This window comes from Molossus molossus, unplaced genomic scaffold (genome assembly GCF_014108415.1).
Source record: "Molossus molossus isolate mMolMol1 unplaced genomic scaffold, mMolMol1.p scaffold_m16_p_20, whole genome shotgun sequence".
Lineage (NCBI taxonomy): Eukaryota > Metazoa > Chordata > Mammalia > Chiroptera > Molossidae > Molossus > Molossus molossus.
Genome location: NW_023425356.1, coordinates 5,959,805 through 5,982,714, shown reverse-complemented (window position 1 = coordinate 5,982,714; position 22,910 = coordinate 5,959,805). Strand labels below are relative to the sequence as shown.

At 38.0% G+C, this 22,910-nt stretch overlaps 1 protein-coding gene across 4 annotated transcripts in view; it reads left to right on the top strand.

Moving 5' to 3' along the window:
* The window catches only part of COL11A1 (collagen type XI alpha 1 chain), a 180,275-nt gene that overhangs the window by 11,119 nt on the left and 146,246 nt on the right, over positions 1–22,910 (top strand). For all 4 annotated transcript variants that reach the window (XM_036272170.1, XM_036272168.1, XM_036272173.1 and 1 more), the window contains exons 2-4: positions 11,570–11,737; positions 17,394–17,607; positions 20,817–20,979. In XM_036272170.1, the coding sequence (XP_036128063.1) occupies positions 11,570–11,737; positions 17,394–17,607; positions 20,817–20,979 (545 nt within the window). The remainder of the gene's footprint in view (positions 1–11,569; positions 11,738–17,393; positions 17,608–20,816; positions 20,980–22,910) is intronic.

Here is a 22,910-nt window from a genome sequence, read left to right as displayed (position 1 = left end):
ATTGCAATGTAATCAGTCATGATGTTCAACCTAAAACACCTGGAGTCAGCTCAGACTCCTTTTCTCTCCTACTCCACATCCAGCCTACTTGCAGCTCCTGTCTGCTCCGTCTTCAGAATATATCCGCAATCTGACCCAGTCTTTATCTCTCAGTCCAAGATAGAACGACTTGACAGGGAGATGGCAGTTGCTTCTGTCTGCTCCCTGATTCTGCTCCAGTGCCCTAGAGTCTGTTCTCAACACAGAACCATAGAGGGGTCTGAAAAATTACTTGTTTCTTGTTACTCCTACCCCCTCAACTTCCAGTGGTTTTCCATCTCTCCTGGAGTAAAACCCCAACACCTTGATCCCACAGGATCTATACCATCTGCCTTCAACATACTCTCGCCCTTGTTTCTCTGACCTCATCCTTATCCCTCTTTTATATCCTTTGCTGGAGACTTCTTTGACTCCTTGCATTTCCTCCAACCTCTGGGCCTCCTCCTATCTCAGGTTCTTTGCTGTTCCGTCTGCTTAGAATGCCTCTCTGTGTAAACAGCAGGAGAGCGGAGCCTCTTATGCCTTTCTAGACTGTGCTCAAACATCCTCTTCTTATTGAAGCTGTAACTATCTTTCTTATTTGATATCCATCCCTCCTCAATCTTTCCTATACTCGTTTACTGATTTATTTTTCTCCTTTGTACTAGTCAAATATTTGTCATCTGTAAAAAAGTAATGTCCTATTTAAATTTATATAAAGTGTAGAATTAGATAATTTTGGAGTTCAGACAATGCCTTAAATTATTTGGGCAGCTGGCAGCTTCTAGGCTATTTCATTTTACATATTTAGCCAGAGTCAACATAACAGTCCAATCCTACATGGTAAATAAAACACTTTGCTTATCTGATGGACACTATGCACACAGATTCAGTTATTTTAAGAGCTTACGGTCATGTAGACATGGTAATGGGAGTTTGTGCTTTGTGTCCCGGTGTAACAGCAATAACGTGTGTGATCAGGAAGCAGATGGGAGAGGTACCCAGCGGAAGATGTAGAAAGCAGTGACAGATTAGATACTGTCAGGGAAATGTACACACATGCTGATACTCAAAGCACATTCATTTATTCTTCCTAATCAGTGCTAAATCTAAGGCCCTGTGTCTTATGGATTTCTTCCAACCACTGGAGAGAAGAAATAGTCAACAAAGAGGGACGTGGCTGCCATCGATTTTGAAGGGAGTCTTATCTATCTGTTAGTTCAACTCCAGAATACAGGGTGGAGTGAAAGTAGATTTACAGTTGTGAGTACTCGAAACAGTTTATTCTTGTATTGCTATTGATTAATTATTGTACTATTTTCCAAACGAACAACTGTAAACCTACTTTTGCCCCACCCTGTATTTCATTGTGCATTTCCCCCCCGAACTTTCCAATTTTAAATTTCACTATGTAACTATTTTTTTAAATTGGCATTTTCATGGAGTTGTAAGGAGGTGTACTTATATTTGATTATTGGGTTTCTATTTTCTGAAATGCTGGTTCCAATCGGCTTGTTAGGTGCTCAGTTTGATGAAATTAACCATCAAATTCCTAAAACTCCAGGATGCTGTTTCCGTCCATGTCATTCTCAATTTGATGCTATTCTTTGTTTTAATATCAAAAATTATCCCTGGACAGTTTGGCTCAGAGGTTGAGCGTTGGCCTGTGGACCAGAGAGTCCTGGGTTCAGTTCCCCCCAGGGGTACGTACCACCAAAAAAAAAAAAAATTATTTTTTCCAAGATGCCCATCAAAAACTTGAGACTTGTGATGCTTTTATTTATTATATTCACTTTTATTTCTGTAGGAAATATAATCTCTAAACATAGACTTAAAAGGGAAAAAATATTTACATTTGTTATAGAACCCCTTTGGGGAAAATAAACTCTAAACTCTGGCCATGTGCAAGAGTATTTAGTGAAAACTGTACGACTCTAATCTGTACAACTGCAATTTACTAGGTTTTCCAACAGTTTATTTCTCTCATTTTGCACTTTTCATTTTTTTTTTACTATGAAGATTACATTACAGAATATACACAAAAAGTCTGGTAATTTTTTTTCTGCTGACAAACATTGTGTTGGGACATAGGAAATTTATGTGATTTTCATTGACATTATTTGTGCCATATTGCATGTAAAGATGAACTTTCATACTTTTTTAAATATGGGAGAATTCAGGTCAGTATGTTTTGTTTTGTTTTCTTTTTTTTTTTTACTGCCTTGATTTTTTTTATTAATTAATTAATTAATTTTGTTGCAGATGTTTCTCCTTTTCCCCCCACTGATTCCCCACTCCTCCTCCCTCCCCGCCCTGTCCCCAGCTTTGTTGTCCATGTCCATTGTTCATGCACACATGCATATAAGTTCTGTGGTTTATCTCTTGTTTTCTAATACTTCATGTTGATTGATAATACAGGGTTGGTATGTGTGTTGGAAATAAATAAAGGAATAGTATCAGAGGAAAGACACTAAAATATTAGGTTTTAAAACCTTTTAATAAATAGCTCACAGCAGGTTACTGTGTTAAAGCTACAGTTATATTTATGTCTATGCAGTGCCCAGGAAAGTTATTAAAGAGGAAAATGCTAATGATGTCGGTGTATTAATGCCAAGCTAATGCTGAAGGGTGGTATTTGAAGAGTGAACATGAAGATATAGATGTGAGACTCATTTGGTTGTTTAAACTGTTACGATTTCAGGAAGCCTCCTGGGCTGTATGTACTTAGGATGACATAGAACATGTTGGGGAGATGGCTAAGCGTTGCACGGTTCTCATGGATGACGGCTCGCGGACCTTCCCGGATATGAAAGCAGTTCAGCTTTCTCCACCGCCGGAAAGAGCTTCCCCAGGCGGCGGAGGGCATGAGGAACAGGAATCGAGTGAGTCTAGCTCAGGGAAACGGCTGGTGCTGACCACAACTGGGAGAGATGCTCCAGAAGGTGGAAATTTTGAAGAAATAAAGCTTTTAGATGTTATTTTTATTGAATGCCTACTATGTGTCAAAGATTAAAATGCCATATCTCATGAATTCTCAAAGTGAGGTTAAGTTGAAAAAACTAAGTGGTAGAGGGTAAGTGACCTTCCCAGTGTCATTACTGATAATAAACGCTGATCGTGGGTTAGACACTGGCTTTGGGGAAGGCTATGTTTTAGACTGTTTATTAAGAGCCATTATGATTTGGAAATATAGCAGAGTACTGGTAGTAGTTAAGTTGAAATAAATAGTCGTTTCTCCCTCATTTTTCTTTGCTCAGGCCTACACTTGCCACCACACGAACGCAGTAGCACTCCTGGCTTGTTGCACTTTAGAAAGGCCTCTTCACACCTGCGTTTTGTCACACTTGAATCAAACGGGAACAGCTAGACTTGCAAAGCTCTTCAAGGGACTGTTTGTGAAAGTCACTTCCAGACCTCTCTATGTCCCTCGGCTGCTGGGAATGAAGCTTCAGGTCTGAGGCAGGATGTAGCTGCTGGCTTGTTCATTTGTTCATTCACCCATCCATTCCTTTATTCTTCATTCATCACACCTCTATCAGTACTGACTATGCGATGGTCGCTGTGTTGTTTGTGAGTGAGTGTCAATAGTGCTGAGACTTGCTGTTAGAGGGTACAGTCAGCAGGAAAGGCAAATATTAAATAATCAATTACAAGTTTAGGAGCTGAGAGAGAGAAGGAGAGAGGGAGGGAGAGAGAGAGAGAGAGAGAGAGAGATTTTAGGTGGTATAAGTATGTAGCAGGGCGATCATGACCATAATTTAGACATACACTGTACCTGAGAACATACAGCCTAGAGTGACAATGAGATAATTAAACAAGCAAACCAAATAGAATGAGTAAGTATCCAAGGGGAACATAGAGTACTTGGGATCATTGGAAAGGGTCACATAACTGCCTGGGAAGGATAAGTAATCATTTTCTGAAGGAAGTCATGTGAAGGTTGAGATCAGAAGGTTGGTCAAGTCTGAGTGCACCAGGTTTCAACCTAGACTACCCATGGGACTCATCTGGAAAACTTTAAAAACATGTAAGTGGATGCCAGCACCCTCCCCCCAGTCACTGTAGTCACTAGCTTTAGAGTAGCACCCAGGCATCCATGTGTTGTAAAAGTTCTACAGGAGATTTGAATGACAGTTAGGTTGGAAAATCAGTCAGCCATCCTTAGACTGTTGAGGAAGGATTGAAAAAAATCCCCAAGAAAGGAATAATAAGTACATTAGAGACTGAAAACGTTTATTTCAGCGGAAGCATAATATCTGGGGTTGGAAAGTGAATAGGAGTCAATGTAGGTGTCTCACTTGGAGTTTGCGGCTGTGAATGTTCATGGGGAGATGTGCGCTTTCTCACGAGGTCTTCAGCAGGCACGGTGCACCCGGACAGTTGGACATCTAAATATACCCAATGTCGGTTTCTTTCCAGGCAACCATGACAACTTTTATTTCCTTCAACTCTGTGCTGCCATTGTTTGATATTTCTCTCTCCCTTCTCTTCACTGATGAACTTGTACTCATCCTTTGTCCTCAGCTCACAAGGCCCAGATGGAAAATATTTTAACCGCTGTAAGCTATGGATAATCTATAAGTAAATGGCTGTGGCTATATTCACATAAAAACCTGATTTGTGGATGCTGACATTTAAATGTCCTATAATCTTCATGTGTCACAAAATATTATGCGCCTTTTCATTGTTTTCCACTATGTAAAAATGTAAAACCATTCCTATCTCGAGTACCGTACAACAAGGAGGGCTTAGCCCCCAGGCAGGTCTCCCAGCCGCTGTTCCAAAGCATCCCTACAAATACCAACTTAGTCTTCACAAAAATCCTTGTAGGTAAATACTTCTACTGTTTCATAGATGTGCAAACTGAAGCAAAAAGCAGTTAAGTAATGTGTCCAAGTCACACAGATGCTCAGTGCCAGAGGGGGTCAGAACCAGCTCTTCCACACTCCGCCCTGCGGCCCTCACGACCTGTTGGTCACGGAAACGTGCGCAGACGTTTCGAGGATCAATCAGAGACAAACCGTCAGAGCTCTGTGAGGCCTTAGACCCGCACTCCACGTGCACACTGAAGGTGACAGCAGAGACGGGATCAAATAACCGGACGGACTGATCGGAAATGAGCGGGGGTGTTCAGGAAACCAACAGAAGACAGTAGAAAAGACTCACTAGGCTCTCAGATATTTTTTGTTTAAAAACCAAAAAATAGACTTTTATAGACTTCAGAGAAAATTGATTCTATTTATTTTTACATTACTGTGTTTCACATTAAATCAATATTTCATATAGTCCGTGTGTGTGTGTGTGTGTGTGTGTGTGTGTGAGCATACAGGTTCTCTTCTAGTTTGGGGAAAATGTCAAGTATATGTAAATAAAGGCAAGTGTGCAAAGTGCTATGGTAGAGGTGAGCCTATCTAACAGCTTTGAGAGTGAGGGATGCTTACTGGTGGGCATTTCCCGTCAGTTACCTCCTACTTATCCTCAGGGAGGTGCAGCTAAGTGTTTTCAGACAGGGGAACAGGATTGATAAGGGGCCAGGGGCAGAAGGAGGAACATGGCTGGTTCTGGGAATTCTGAGTCCAGTCTGGGTAAAGCATGGAGTGAGACATTTTCAGGGGGTAATGAAGTAAAAGGATGGAGCTACAGCAGGGAACTGGGAGGATGAGTGGATATGTCCAGATCATCAAGATTTTATGTGCAAGGCATGTGCACACTTGTGAGTTAGTGGGCTTCTCTGAAGGGTTCAGGAACAGGTTGACATGCAGCGTGGGGTTTTGCAAGCTCACCCCAGCAGACTAATAAGAAAACTCATGGAAAAGAGTTAAACGGCTATAGTAATGCACAGGGCTCTGATATCTTATTCTCCCATAAAATAAAAAATAAAAGTATGCAATAAAAACAAGGAAAAATATTATTGAACAAAATAGTCTTCTGATTGGATACATCTAAAAAGCTCATCATGATCTGTGCCATCTCTGTTGGCAACATAGAAACAAAGTATTTAGAGCATATAAGATTTACTTTGAATATGGGAATGTCACTTCTTTTCGCTATACTGAGTTAGGCTAAACTGAATTATTACTTTTCGTCTTTTTTTTTTATCCTCACCAGAGGACATTTTTCCATTTTTTGTTCAGATAGAGTGGGAGGGAGAGAGAGAGAAACATCGCTGTGAAAGGGACACATCGAGTGGTTGTCACCCCGACCCAACCAGGGCTGGGGACAAACTGCAACCGAGGTACGTGCCCTTAGCAGGAACCGAACCCGGGTCTCTCTGGACTGCAGGTCGATGCTCTAACTGCTGAGCCAAACCAGCCAGGGCTTACTTTTAGTCTTTAAACAGTTGTAGTTTAGTTAATAAAAGATGAAGAATAGTTTCCCTGTGTGTGCACACATCCATACATGTATAAAATATTAGACCCATATGGTATGAATGTATTAAATGCTATGATTATAAGATCCAATAAAAGGCAGATTTCAAAGTGGCTTAATTTATTATTGATTTTACTTGAAAGGAAAAAGAAACACTTTAAGATGTGTTTAACTGAGCTACATTTTTGTAACTTGACATGCCTTCTTAGAAAAAAATCTGGCTGAAATCTCTATTAGATGGTCCTTGTGACCAACCCTGTTCTCTTGGAGAAGGTCACCCTGTGAAAAGACAGTTTGGAGAGAAGGAAAGTTGTGGTACATTTCTGTATTATTTACCTATGTGCAGTTGAGACCATGACATGGGGCTGCCTCCTTTTCTTCTCCAAAGAATTGAAGCCGTTGTGGCTGTGCTCATGTCTCGCCCGGAGTCTTTAAACTACTCAGATGTACGTTCCTTAATGGCTTCAGAGCAAGAAGATAAGATAAACTAAACAGATACGATGCTGTGGCTTTTAGAAACAGTCTCCTTCCGAGTAAATATATACCTGCAGCATAAACTGAGTTTAACTTAAAGCAAATATAAATATCAGACATCAATTAGTGGCCTCAAGATACTTTTAGTATATTATATTTATGTTTTAAGTTTCTTTGTGCTGGGTTTTTATTTCTGTGGTATAGCGATGAGGATGGTGGAGTGGGAAAAGCCTAGATTTGATATTTATACAGACTCAGGAGCATTCTTAGTTTGCTTTCTGGTTCCCAATTCCTTCCTCTGCACAGTGGGGAGGCCTGGGCAGGGTGGGAACCAGGAGGAGGGAGGGACGAGTGGGGGGTGGGGCCATCAGTAATACTCTAAACAATAAAGATTTTTAAAAAAGAACATAGCTCCCAGATGGTTTGTGAGGGTTACAGCCTGAGAACTTAGCCCAGTGACTGGAACATACTAGACTCCGGACATGGCAGCTATAATAGTTATTATTGTCTTAGTTTAGTTATAGGAGAAAAGAAGAAAGTAAGGATGCTCGGTTGAGCGATTGACCTAAAAAACTTGGCCATTGCCAGAAGGACTATTGTAAAAAATGTCTTTAACTGCTATCATTATTCTCTAAGTATTCCAAGGCTGAACTAAAAAATATCATATTTAATAGAGTTAATGATCCCTTTGAAACATCTAATTTTCATAAAGAAAAGTTTGTTTTTCTTTTTAATAATTTGAAGACATGTGTACTCTACTGGATGGTATGCTGATGTTCATTCAGAAGCTCAATGAAATAAGTAGACAGTCTTTATTATTAAAGAGAAGTATATTAGTTATACTGTAAAAGGCAAATTACATAAAGCTGCATTCACATTTGTTTGGACACATCAAAGTCAGTACCCCCCCCCCCCCAATTTAATTAACTAAGGAAATGACCAGATACACACTGCTTACAGGTATCCATTCATTCATGGATTCTACAACAGAGTGATAGTTATTATAAATAATAATAATTGAAATGGTAAATTTTAAAAACAACGTTGTCACAGGTCACTCTTTACTTTGTGGAGCTTGATAAATTCTGGTGATGCTATCTCCTGATTCTAAAATCAGTCCCAAAGTTATTCTCATTAAGTTCTCCCAGAAACAGTATATTTATATTTTGAAATTTGATGGCGATTCTATTTTCTTTTCCTTTATTGATTTTAGAGAGAGAAGAAGGGAGAGGGAGAGAGAGATAGAAACATGGATGAGAGAGAACATCAATTGGCCGCCTCCTGCATGCTCCTCACTGGGGATCGGGCCCACAACCTGAGCATGTGCCCTGACCAGGAACTGAACTGGTGACCTCTGGGTGCAAGGGCCGATGCTCAGCCACTGAGCCACACTGGGCGGGCCAATTCTATTTCCTTAGCTAGCAACTGAAAGTTTTCAAATCAATAATATTGGTTCTCGCTTTCAGCCAGAAGTGATCTCTTTTCCTTCTGAACAAAACAGGGCTTTGTGAATCTACGCCGATATAAATACTGCCTCCTACTTACATATCGGAGCACAGTGTCTTTTTAATTAGAATCTAAATACGTGCAGTAAAGAGTATGTCTCAGACATGCTCAGTGATACACTGGCCAGCACACGGTCTTCTCTGAAAATTTTAAAAGCCAATAGAATGTAAGTATATCGAGTAATACGGGTTCTGAAGTCTGCTTTTATAACAACACTTACACCTCATGATTTATGGTTTTACTTGCATAGTGAATTAAATTATACTTAGTGGAGGATCAGGAAATTTGAAGGTCTAAAAATGTTCCTTTGTCCTTTTATGTCTCACTTATGTCATAAAGTGTCATGATTTGAAGGTTCATCCATTTTGTAGCATGTATCAGAATTTCATTCCTTTTTATGGCTGACCCATGTTCCACTGCATATGTACCACATTCGGTTCACATGTCGATCAAAGCTTGGGTTACTCCCCTTTGGGCGTTTGCTAATAGTGTGGGAATGAGCACTGCGTGCAGGCTTTCAGTTCCCTGGGCGTAGACACCTGTCTCCAGGGGGCGCTGCTGGGGCACGTGATGCTTCTGTGCTTAGTGTCTTGAGGAATAGTTTGTGATTCCACTTGTGTGAAATAGCGAGCTTGGCAAATGCACACAGACAGCAGAATAGAGATTAGCAAGGGCTTGGGGGAGGGAGAATGGGGAGTTACTGCTTAATGGGTACCAGTTTCTGTTTGGGGTGTTGAAAACGTTTTGGAAATAGATAGTGATGATGGTTGCACAACACTGTGAATGTAATGATGCTACTAACTTGTACTCTTTATTTTTTTATTATTATTTTTAATCCTCACCCGAGGACATTTTTCCATTGCATTTTTTTCTGATAGAGTGGGAGGGAGGGAGGGGGGAGGGGGAGAGAGAGAGAGAGAGAGAGAGAGAGAGAGAGAAACATTGATGTGAGATAGACACATCAATTAGTTGCCTCCCACACGACCCCGGCCAGGGCTGGGGATCGATTGCAACCGAGGTACATGCCCTTGACTGGAATTAAACCCATGACTCTTCCGTTCACGGGCTGATGCTCTAACCACTTAGCAAAACTGGCCAGGGTTTAAATTGTACACTTTCAAATGGTTAAAATGGCAAATATAAAATGATGTATATAATTATGATATATATAAATGAATAGAGTAATATGCCAAAACCAATGAATCATACACTTTAAATTTTATGGTACATGAATTATATTCCAATAAAGCTGTTTACAATATCAAGTTTATCTGAAGGAGATGTTAAACTTATATTCTACAGATCACTTTATGGTAGCAGGAGGTAGCTGGAATGAATTGGATTTGGGGAATTTATGCTTCCGACAACAAATAGGCCTGTGTTGAACAGCCTAAGACTACATAAAAGGGGGGAAGTGACCATCAAAATGGAAGGAACCCACTGTATGGGAGAGCATCATTGCCAATGATGTATCAAATAAGGGGTTAATTTCCAAAATATATAGAGTGCTCATACAACTCAACAAAAGGAAGACAAAGAACTCAATTAAAAAATGGGCAGAGGAGCTGAATAGACACCTCTCCAAACAGGACTAAGAGACATATGAAGAAATGCTCAACATCACTAATCATCAGAGAGATGCAAATTGAAACAACAATGAGGTATCACCTCACACCTGTCAGAATGGCCGCCATCAACAAATCATCAAACAAGTGTTGACAAGAAAAGGGGACTCTGATACACTGCTGGTGGGAATGCAGACTGGTGCAGCCACTATGGAAAACACTATGGTGTTACCTCAAAAAATTTAAAATTGAACTTCCATTTGACCCAGTGATCCCACTTCTAGGAATATACCCTAAGAAGCCTGAAACACCAATCAGAAAGAATATATGTACCTCCATGTTCTTAGCAGCACTATTTACAATAGCTAAGATCTGGAAACAGCCCAAGTCTCCATCAGTAGACGAATGGATAACAAAGCAGTGGCACATATACACAATAGAGTACTATGCAGCTGTAAGAAAGAAAGAAAGAAAGAAAGAAGGAAAGATCAACATGGAGGGACCTGGAAAGTATTATCCTAAGTGAAATAACCCAAGCAGAGAAAGACAAATACCACATGATCTCACTTATTTGTGAAATATAATGAACATAACAGTCTGAGGAATAGGGTAGACCCAGAGACATGGAAGTAGGGTACAGACTGACAACCCTCAGAAGAGGGGGTTTTTGGGGGAGGGAAGAGATAAACCACAGAACTTATATGCATGTACACATAACCAATGGACATGGACAATAAAGCTGGGGATGGGTTGAGGGGGATGGGGAGGTGGGTGTCAATGGGGTAAAAAAGGAGAAACATCTGTAACAAAAATAAAATAAAAAAAGGGAGGAAAAGCCATGATTACTCATCTCCAGGTTTTTTAAATTTAAATATTGACGCATGAAGCGATGTCCATGAAGTTACCCTGGCAAATTTAGGTGGTGAAAATCAGCAAAGTATACATCCAAAACACAGATACACACATATCCACATGAGTATAGGCTAATAGATAGTACTTTGCAAATTACAAACATTGGAAACCACTCAGAACAAGGGCATTATAGTTTGTTGCTGTTCTTTTAACATCTTACTTTTGTGCATACAATATGACTTAGCAACTGTTCATTTGCAATATTTATGCATAACATTCATTCTGAGTTTGAATCTTCAAAATCACCTTTGTTTAGATTTTATATAGTTGAATAGTAAATGTACTAGAAGTTAATGGAATATGTACAGATGCTGGCTTTCACTTTAATGCCAAATAATCCAATAACTTAGAATAATTAAAGATTTTATAAGTTGAAATTGAGGTGCTACAGAATGTTTGCAAATTCATATACAGGTCATATTAAATTCTGAATCTACATATGCATACATTCATAAATATTTATATCAAAGCAAATATTCTGCTTTGCTCTTCCATAATTTGATTCCTGCTTAGAGATAATTTTGTATTTGAGAATGTTCTGGCTTATATTTTACCTGCTGCCCCACTCCTTAGCTCCCCTCCCAAATGCTAGGGGATCGTGACAAGTGATGAACAGATCTGAGAAGTGCAACAGTGAACAATTTCCTCTTCTGTTAAAAATACTCATTTTTATATTAGATTATTTGTTTGATTATGTTTATCTCATTTTGAACTTATTTTTTCAGCTGCTCCAGTTGATGTACTAAAAGCTCTAGATTTTCACAATTCTCCAGAGGGGATATCAAAAACAACGGGCTTTTGCACAAACAGAAAGAACTCAAAAGGGTCCGATACAGCTTACAGAGTTTCAAAGCAAGCGCAACTCAGCGCCCCAACAAAACAGTTATTTTCAGGTATGTTCACTTTGTTACTATGGTTACTACTACTGTGTCAATTCTTATTATTTCTTTTTATCATACTATATAATGCACAATTATGGTGGGGAATATATTTTTTAATATATCAGACAACAAATAGATTGTGGTCACCAAGGCGACAAGGAAAACAGCTAATAATTTAATAATTGCCCATTTTAATTTAGTACCTTCACAGAAGCTATGCCTATTAGAAAACTTAACAATTGGTTGTTTTATTTCAAGATGACAAAACTTGAAGCCAACATTATGTCTGGCTCATTTTTGCACCCAATAATTTGGAATTTATTTATTGGGGAGAACGTAGCAACTTCACCCTTAATGACTAACCAGGTTGATTTGATGAACATGTGGATTTAGACATACTTAATGAGTATCATTCTAAAATTAATGTATGTTTCTGTTGAAAAAAAATGTCTTCAGCAGATGTTATACAAAAGAGTATTCTGTATTATTTTTAGATGCTGTTCTTATCTCAAATATAATAAAAGTCACATCTCACTTGTTGGGAGATGTGAGACTAGAGATTCTGTCTTTGCAGGTAAAGGTTTCTAAACGGCATGGAAAAATACTTGGTGAATATTTTTTCTTTCCATGAAAGCACTAATTGATCTAATAAACAGATTATCTAGAAATCATGATAATGTAGGACAAAGCAGTTGAGTTGTGAAATGACAATTTCTGAGCATCATATTTTCTAAGCAGATAACTCATTGCAAGTACTTGCCTGCTATTGGATACATGCCAAATACTTTTTCATATAAGTGAGTTGAATGTTTCCATCCTTATATAATTTAGTTTCACCGAGGCTCTCGGACTTGTCCAAATTCCATGGAGTTAATATTTAATCCAGGTCTTGTTTTGTGTTAAGGCCAGCATAGTCTATATAATCAAGTGGATTCATTGGGTGCTTTGGGATCTTCTTAGAAGCAATTTATTATATTATTTCTTAATATTATATTCAACTGTCTTTCTTTACCTGATGGAAATTGAGTTCTTTATTTTTACATAAAACTGTTTTTTAACAATAGAACAATTATAAATCAAGGGACTAAAAATTACAAAACAAGATAGTATGTTTTTAATGGAAGGAAATATTAAAGTACATGTATATTTAAAAACACATTTATTTGGATAAATTATTGATTCTTCCAAAATGTTTCTACTTTTGCAGTAATTTTTAAGAGACAAAAGTAATAAACTGCAAATATAAACAATGTAAGTGCCCAGTTTTCTGACTTTGAAAATAAAAAATTAAAATGATTAAGTCCATAAAATAATGAAAAAGCAAAATAAAAAGTTATAAATTATAAAAATTAAATGGTTTTTCTAATTTTCTGTACTCTAATGCAAATATAAGAAAGGACATAAATTTTCAAGAGAGAACAGAGAAACATGGGTTAATGGAAAAGCTTCAGAAATGCTCAAGAAATTAGTATATAATCTTTTATACTTTGGCTCATCATCTTAGGATCAGTTTTTGTACCTTCCAATGTGGTAGTTTGATTAATTTGATCATTTCTGTTGTTTTACTCATGGAAAAAGACCATATAGGGTTGGGCAAAGTACGTTTACAGTCGTGAGTATGAGAAACAGAGTTTATTCTTGTATTATTGTTTTTTAATCATTATATTATTTTCCATACAAACCACTATAAACGATTTTGCCCACCTTGTAATGCATGCCGCTGGGATCTTCCATGCCAGCTGACAAAATTTATCTATATCAAAGTTATTTTTCCTCCTTACAGAATTGTGTCTTAAGCACATACTAATAGTTCTAACACTGACTGCTTCGAAAGGAAGACACTTACGGCAGAGACCTCCTTCCCCGCCAGCCAATGACTCTGAGCTTGGCTCGTCCGGGGCAGAGCTTTCTGCTAAGTGATGCAAAGTTGGCAATTAGTAAAATGCACCAAAGACATGTCGGTTAAAAAAATCTAAGCAGTGAATATCCTTCTTTATAAAATTATTTTAAAAGATCTTTAAAATGCTATGTGGAACACGTTTTTCTTTCTTTTTCAATTTTTCTTCTTCTTTTTTTTTTTTTAATCTTCACCCGAGGATATTTTTCCATTGACTTCCAGATAGAGTGGGAGAGAGAGAGAGAGAGAGAGAAACATCGATGTTAGAGAGACACATCGACTGGTTGCCTCCTGCACAACCCCAACCAGGGTTGGGGATCAAACCTGCAACTGAAGTACATGCCCTTGACTGGGAATCAAACCCGAGACCCTTTGGTGCTCAGGTGGATGCTCCAGTCACTGAGTGACACTGGCCAGGGTCGAACACTCTTTTTTCCATTATGGGGAGACAGAATAACAACTTCTGTAATGAATAAAGTGAGCAGTAGTGTTGGGAACTTCAACATTGAAGGGGGTGGGAGGTCACCAGACACTCATTGTACTAGTTTGTAGAATTAAGATCAATTCTTCAAAGTCCCAGTTTGCGACCTTTAATTGACATGTCTGAGAACTCCGAGCATGTGGATGGAGTAGAAGCTGTGATTTTCAAATCCTGTCTGCCCTCTTCAGAACACCGCTGTGGGTCAGACACCATGCTAGAAACCTCGTGCATGTTGGTCTTTATTTTCACCACCGTCTGGATAGGGGACTATTTAAACCTAATTTATGGATTAGGGATTAGAAATGTGAAGAATTTGAATGTAATCATAGAACCACAGAGTGATGTGAGCCGGTCTCTGTTACACTAAAGTGGGCTTTTCCCACTGGGCAAAGTAGCCTGCCCCCCATCTAAAACCCTCCTGGCCCCTAGGCTACATCAGGCAACGTGTTAGTTAAAGGGAGACATGTCCTGCATGGAGACATATTGACCACAACTTAAAATTAAAATCAAATAATAAAGTTATTGTGCTTTTTTCCTATCTAATTTAGTCATGGATACAATATCTATTAATCTTCAAAACCCACTTTAAGAACCACTGTTGATATGATATACTGAGAGTTAATTATGACTATCACAACATATCTATGATTTCTCTATATGCACAGTTTTAAGGTAGTAATAGCATTTCTTTCCTAACAGCACCCTAAGAGAGGATGCCTTATCCTTAGTTGTGTTCACACATTTTGAAACACAGGTCAAGTTGAAACATTCCACATTTTTCTTGTATACTGATCACTGCTTTTTCAGATAAAAGTTTACCTATTAGGTGGTTTCAGTTCTGTGGCTGAACTACATTCACAGGGAGTTCTCTCTGACAAAGTCTGTTGAGCAAACTTGAACAGTTTTGATTAGCATCGGCGAGGGGCAGACCAAGGTGGGCACAGTGTCTAGATCAGACTGACATGAAGTCCTGACTTTTTAGATACTTACATTTCCTTTTTTAAAGGTCATAGCTTAAAGAGTATAATTAAAATGTTATTGCTTAATTTTAAATTGGGAAGTAGTTCATAATTGAAAAAGTTTACTCACTAGTGTAGGTAGAAAATGACAATACTCAAAAGTAGTGCTGTACCAACTGGATGATTAATTCATATTTATTGTAATTTTTTAGTCTGAAATAAATATATTTCTTAAATTCCTCTTTTCTTTTTTCTATGTAGACTTTATTTTGTAATGTTTTGGCAAAAAAAATATATACTATTTTCCCCTAGCTCATAATATTTTAACATTTTTTAAAGGTATGAAATATTTGAAAAATTGAGGTACATTTAAGGAAAGAATTTACATGATTCTCAACAGTCTGAGCCACTCATTTGAAGAAAAATTTAATTTGCTATGGAGCTTCTTTCATGATAGGCTGAAAGACCTAGATTTTTATCTATAGTAGAAGCAAATCAAACATGTCTTCTTATTGATATGTTTTGTTACTTTTCCATTTTATTTATATAATTATTTTTTATTGATTTTCATAAATATAAAATTGGATGTCTCTGTGATTTAAGTCAAATTAAAATGTGTAAAAATATATGCTTTTTTTCCTACAATAGCAAAGCTTTTATAGGCTGGTTGTGATATAATAAATTTGTATTGATAATATTTTTAAAAATAAATTGAGAATTTTAAAGAAATAATTTTTAGTTTGGAGTTATATATCTATTGAATTATCTCTTCATCTATATAGATATAGATATAGGTAGATTAGAACAGAATAGTTAACATTAATTGACTGCTTTATTTTTAACATACTTTTATTTAATTTCTACATTTTAAATAATTTCCATTACATAGAACATCTTTCCACTATATTATTTTAAATGGCTGCATAGGATTCCACTATACAGATTTTTATTTTATTGGTAGTTTATTTAACCAGTTCCAATCATTGCAAGCAATTTTAACATTTCATGATTATACTGTTTTGATGAATTGACTTGACATAATATCATTACACATAATCATCCTTCCCACCCCGAAAAGTTCATAGAAGTGGAACTGCTGATCTCCTATCAGCGTTTGAATTTCAATCCATGGCAGTGCTATTCATAAGTATTTTTATTATTTTATGTTACTATATATGATAAAATTCAGAAGGAATGGATTGAATATGGGAACTCTTGGTGCTGGCCAAGATATCATTGATTACAGAAGCACATATACCCCTGTTTTGCATATGACAACATTTTAATTGAAATAATCTCATCCTGCAGATACAATGCCTGCTTTACTTACATTCCAGAGTGGTAAGAGAATACAGTAAGATATGTGAAAGACTTAAAAAGATAAAACCCATAATTTAATATACAGTGTTTTTGTAAAAGAATAAAAATTGCCTTTTTTTTTTTTTTTTACTATCTGAAACAATTTGTGCTGTTCATCAACTAATATATTAATTGAATAAGTGCTTTCTTTCTAAGCACTTATATAGATCTGGCCCCAGGCTGGGATTTTTGGGATATGATGGATAGAAGAGGGAATCAAAATAATTTACAATCAAATGGACCAAATATCTAACAGTTCTGATTTATGATGACATAAGCTTTTTTTATTAGTGAAACTGCTTTGTGTGATAGGAAAAGCTGATCAGAACTGTTCAGCTTTCGAAGGGCTGACAGAAAGAACATCTGTTTACACTATGTTCTTACACTATGTTCTTACACTGCCTCTTTGAAGAGATGCCGGATGGCTTCAGATTAGACAAGGGCAGAAAATACAAATCTTGCACCAAAAGTGGGACTTACATGTTTTAAAAGTGCTTACTCTGTGTTTGATATTGTACCTGGCATCATAATTTTGTTTCCTAGCTTTTTATTCAATTTTATATAATTACTGTGCTTTATATGAGTGGCTTTAAAGTTGGAATATAACTTGGACAATTATTGCAGGAAAGACTTAATAAAGCTTTCTCTCCATTTGTTTTTAAACTTTTAAAATTGATTTGAGAGAGAGAAAACACATCGATTTGTCATATCACTTATTTATGCGTTCATTGGTTAATTCTTATATATGCCCTGACCGAGGAATTGAACCCGCATCCTTGGTGTATCTGGACGATGCTCTGACCGACTGAGTTACCAGGCCAGGGCCCTCCTCATTTGTTTCCAAACCTGTATTGTTATCACTATTTGAACTTTGGTAACTTACTAGGGCCACATTGAAACTTGAAAAATAATGGGGTGGTCCAGGAGTAATTTGGAAATTTTGAATCTGACTCTTTGGACTTCTCTTCTCAGGAGGAACTTTTCCGGAAGATTTTTCAATATTATTTACAGTAAAACCCAAAAAAGGAATTCAGTCCTTCCTTTTATCTATATATAATGAACATGGTATTCAGCAAATCGGCGTTGAGGTTGGGCGGTCGCCCGTTTTCCTGTTTGAAGACCACACCGGAAAACCTGCCCCAGAGGACTATCCCCTGTTCCGAACTGTCAACATCGCTGATGGGAAGTAAGTGACACCATGATCCATGTTTCAGCGGAAAGCAATTCTTTCCCTTGATTAATTCAACAAGTATTTAAAAAGCGTGATAGAGCTTTTCTGTAGGCTGGCGATAGAGAAATCAACAAAGCAATGACATAGCTAACCTTGCAGTTTACTGTCTGTGCAGACAAATAATGAGCAATAAAAAAATACTAGTAAGTAGTATCTCAGGCGGTGATAAGTGTGAGAGAAAGATGGAGTAGGGAAAAGTTTAAGGATTGGTGGTGAGCTTGCACTTTTAAGAAGGGAGCTCAGGGAAAACCTCACTAAGAAGGTGCCCTGTGAAGGAGATTGGGGGCATGTTATGCTGACAATGAAAAGCATGCCATCCCGGGAGGAGGGGAAGCCAGTCCAGGGGGGCTGATTGGTCTAAGCAAGGTCACGGGAGCCAGCCTGCCGGGAGCCGACTGGAACGATGGGGCTGGAGAAGCCATGTGAGGCCAGATGCTGCAGCACATTGTAGATGGTTGTTAGCACTTTGGGCTCTATTCCGAGGGAGATGCGCAGTCACTGAAGACTGTTTGAGCAGAAGAATGATCTTACCTTTTACCAATCAGCTTAATATTGGCCAGCATCAGAAGCCTTAAGTAATACTTGGCACGTGCTATGTACTTTTCTAAACACTCTAAACATAAGTTAACTCATTTAATTTATCACAACTCTCTGAAGAAATTAATATCAATCATTTATTTTACACATAAGGCAACTGAGGCACAAAGAGTTTAGCTAACTTGCCCGAGATCAAATATTTGGAAAGTGGCCGAGACAGGTCCTGTCTTTAGAAAGTGGTCCATAATAGGGTCAGACTCTCCAATAACCACAACATTCTTCCAAAAATCATGCTGAATTTTGAATTCTGTTCTGTGAACATTCTCTCTAATTTAGGGAGCAGCTAAATTTCAATAAATGCATATTAATTTTTTATGGCATTTTATTGCTGAATTGAGGCTTGTCAAAATCGATTTATCTGAGAAATGACATTTGATTGTAGACTTAAGAAGGAAATGGCAGTGCACATGGAAAACAAAATCCACACTCAGTGTAACTTTGTCAGGGCCTTGGAGGGAACTTTGTGTCTGTGCCAGAAAAAACTCGGCTTTCAAGAGTCATTTACATTATTACCCTTAATACTTTGTATGAAAAGTGATGATAGTTCTATGAACAAAACAAATCAGGGCGAGGAATGCAGGATGTACATTTCAGACAGGGTTGTTCTCTTTGATACGGTTGCGTGGAGCAGTTACAAGTTGGAAGTGAGGGGGTGAGCCCTGTGGCGATGAGGAGGACCATCATTCCCACAAGAGGGGAGCCCCGGTGCGAGGGACAATAAGGAGGCAGCGGTGTGGTTGGCCTACAGGGATCAGAGAACAAAGCAAAACAAAACGTGAGGCCAGAGAGGCAGAGTAAGTGCTGCTGCTTTTACTAGGACTATTCAATAGTTTTAGCAAGGTGGAGACATGATCTGACAATTTTTTATTTTTTATTAATTGTATTGGGGTGACATTGGCTAATAGGATCATACAGGTTCCAAGTGAACATTTCTGTTACCTGATCTGTACACTGCATTGTGTGCCCACGTGGCCTGACATTTCTAAATGTTTCTCTGCTTGCCTACGAGAGGAAGCAGAGATCAGGTAGGGCCTCGGTGGGACAGGGGAGCCTGGACAGAGTTGGGAGACACTGGAGTCTGTGTATAGTTTGAATATTAGAACTGACATGGTTTTCTGATGTCATGAATGTGTAGTATGAGATGAGAGGAAGAGAACAACTAAGAATAACTCCAAAACTAAGTGCTAACTCAGTGTTATGAATATTATATACGGTGCCGTAGTTTGACACATCATTTATTAACAGAGCTTAAGTTAATCCAACAAAAGTAGCAAATTTAGCATCTTAATCAGATTTTAACAATTGAAATCATTTTTATTTCCTGTTAATGAGAAGCACATGCCTACAATAGTGAGAATGGTTCAAGTTAGGACACAGGCATCTGAGCAGGAATAGGTGTAAACTGTAGCCTAATAGTACTAAGAGGTTCCTAACATAAATCTCTGCTCAGTTCAAACCAAGTAGCCACCTATGCTAGCTGCATGTGTTGTGAAAGACCAAAGATTCCGTGTATATGGAAATACACTTGGTCCTCATCAGTCGCCGTGCCAAGTCACATGAAACAGACATTTTGGGAAGGCTCCTGCCACTTTTTGGGTACTTTATTTTATGGATCTGGTCCTAGACGTTTCTGGAATATTAATCTAGCACTTTTCATTTGGAAAATAAAATAAAATATAAACCAGAGTGGCTTGCAAAATCCAGTGAGTTTCACTTAGTGGTTATGTTAGCACCAGATACTGTTAATAAAACCTACCATTTTACAGTATGATGAGGGCATGTATGTTTCCAAAGGGCTGGGTAGCTCTCCCCCTGACGCCTGTCATCACCGCCCTGAGGTGGCTGGAGCTGGAGTGTCACAGTGAATCGAAACTCTCTCCACACATGTGTGGACTGTGCTTGCTTTCAGCATCCCCACGTCCTGCCAGCTCTGGAAAGAAGGAGAGATTGTGTCTCAGTCTTGGCTCGTGCTCACAGTCATGATCTATAACTGTCTTGAAATTAAAATGGAAAAATAAAACGAAAGCACTTGCAGTAAATGTGCATCAAGACAGAGGCACATTGTGTTTTATAATTAGGATGTTCCGTGGCTCCAGATGGAGCATTCATCCAATTGGTAGACATACCCTTTGGCAGTGAGTCTCAGGGGGTCTCTAGAGAAGAAGTTGTTGTTTTATTTTTAAGTGGAATTTCACTTTGGAAGAAAGCATTTACGTATATGAAAACTATTACTTATCCCGTATCCCACCCGTAATCTCCTATCAAATACCCTCATCAGGACATGCATGGTAAGCTTCTGTTGCAGCCATCCAGGGAAGTCGGGGTGGCGCTGCGTTACCGGCGTGGACAGCCATTGCTGCTGCACATCTTACCTGCTTGCACCCTGGAGTACCCAGCACTGTTCTGGGTCAACAAGGAGTCTCCCCTGCCAACTGATTGTTCATAAGTGAGCCTGCATTCCATACAATTTCTCACTTCCACAATTCCAAAGGCACTGTCTGTTAACGTGAATGATGATTCAGCAACAATGCTTTGAGGCTTACCAAAGGGTTATTGGGCTTTTGTAGGTGGCATCGGGTAGCAATCAGCGTGGAGAAGAAAACTGTGACAATGATCGTTGATTGTAAGAAAAAAACCACAAAACCACTTGATAGAAGTGAGAGAGCTATCGTTGACACCAATGGAATCACGGTTTTTGGAACAAGGATTTTGGATGAAGAAGTGTTTGAGGTAAAAATAAATCAAACATTATTTTCAGCTGACTATTGTTAAATTAGATGCACCGAGTTAATAACAGTAACAATCAATATGTGCCGAAAGCGAAGCTGAAAACTAAAGGGTGACCTACTTTCTCCCCCTGTGGGTGTAGCGGTGATGTCTTCTATTGTGTGTGAAAGAATGAGGGGACAATGGTGACTCTAGCGTCTGGGAAACGCTTACAGAGATTGGTTGATTTGAACACAGGCATACTATTCTCCTGGGAAGGGCAAAGGGCTATACTCTTCGTACTTGGCATTATTTTCTTTAGAGAAAAGAACATTTTCTTCACTTCCTTCTCTGGGAGATTAATTTAGAAAAGTGTGTAAGTCAGATAGTCTACCTTTCTCTGTTCTTTGCAAACATTTCCAAAGTAAAATAGAGATTGCAAAGAGGAACTTTACGTTTTTAAAATCACTCCTTAAAAATGATGTGAAGGTCGTGGTAAAGAGCCTTCTTCCATTTGTAATCCCCCAGTTCTGATAATCACATTCTTTCTTTGAATCCTTCAATCACTGGACTTGGTAATTTGTGCTTTCATTTTCATTTAGTAAATTATGAACAGAACAAACAGACGTGGGCCTGAACCCTAAAGGGATACACTTCTGAGACATTGTTCACTACTCTGATGATTGTTGCTATACAATCTAAGTAATTTATTTTTCAAAGTGTAACAGAGTAAAGCTGTGAAAAATATTACAGATTAATAGACATTTTACATGGAAGATATATTGTATTTTGTTGATGTGTGAAAATATATATCACAAAAATGTACATATGTTTCCACACATACACACAAACAGTATGTATTTTCATAAAAAGAACAATGTAAATTCAGAGGACCAGCAGACTATTGCACTCCTGTACTTATATACATAACCTACAGCATAATTTTAATAATAATTTATAGTGGTGACATTTTCAGATTATTTGTTTGGGATTCTATTTGTTTTTTACATTCTCCACTGGTGTTTACCTAAGCCCTTCCCACTAAACAAAATGTTTTAACATTATATCATACTAAGTGAAATCATAAATTGATCCAGGCAATATATAATAATATACTTTCAGATCTCCCGATATCATGCTTTGATTGCACAAATATTAAATAAATATTAATATATTGTAAACTAATTTAATTTCTAGTCTTGCAAAAATTTTAAAAATTATATATCTATTTATCTATATATATAGTATTGATTTTAAAGAGAGAGGAAAGGAAAGGGGGGGAGAGAGAGAGAGAGAGAGAGAGAGAGAGAAACATTGATGTGAGAAAGAAACATCAATTGGTTGCCTCCCCTACTCAGCCCAACCATGGACTGAACCCGAAACCTGGGTGTGTGCCTTGACTGGGAATCAAACCTGAGACTTTTTGATGTACCAGAAGAAGCTCCAACCTACTGAGCCACGCTGGCTAGGGCACAAGGAGTTATTTTAAGTGTAAACTATTTGGGAACATCAGTTTCACAGGCTAGATTTATTTTTCTAACGCACACAACATTACTTCCCAGGAACATAAATAAGTAATGTGGAATCACCCTATCAATGGATGGTTTCATTTCATAGCTTAGGTGAACCTATTGCTAGACAGCGACAGAGCCTGTGGGAGTGGTTGAGTGTCGACCCATGACCTATGCACTAAGAGTCACCAGTTCGATTCCCAGTCAGGGCACATGCCCAGGTTGTGGGCCAAATCCCCAGTGGGGGACATGCAGGAGGCAGCCAGTCTATGTTCTCTTTTATTGATTTTTCTATTTCTCTCTAAAATCAATAAAGAAAAAATTTAAAAAATGATTAGAATATATAAAGAGGAAATATAGAAGAGGGGAAAATATGAATTGATTAATATGAATGAATGAAGTAATTCTCAAAATTTTCTGGCTCTAAAAGATAATGTTTAATGT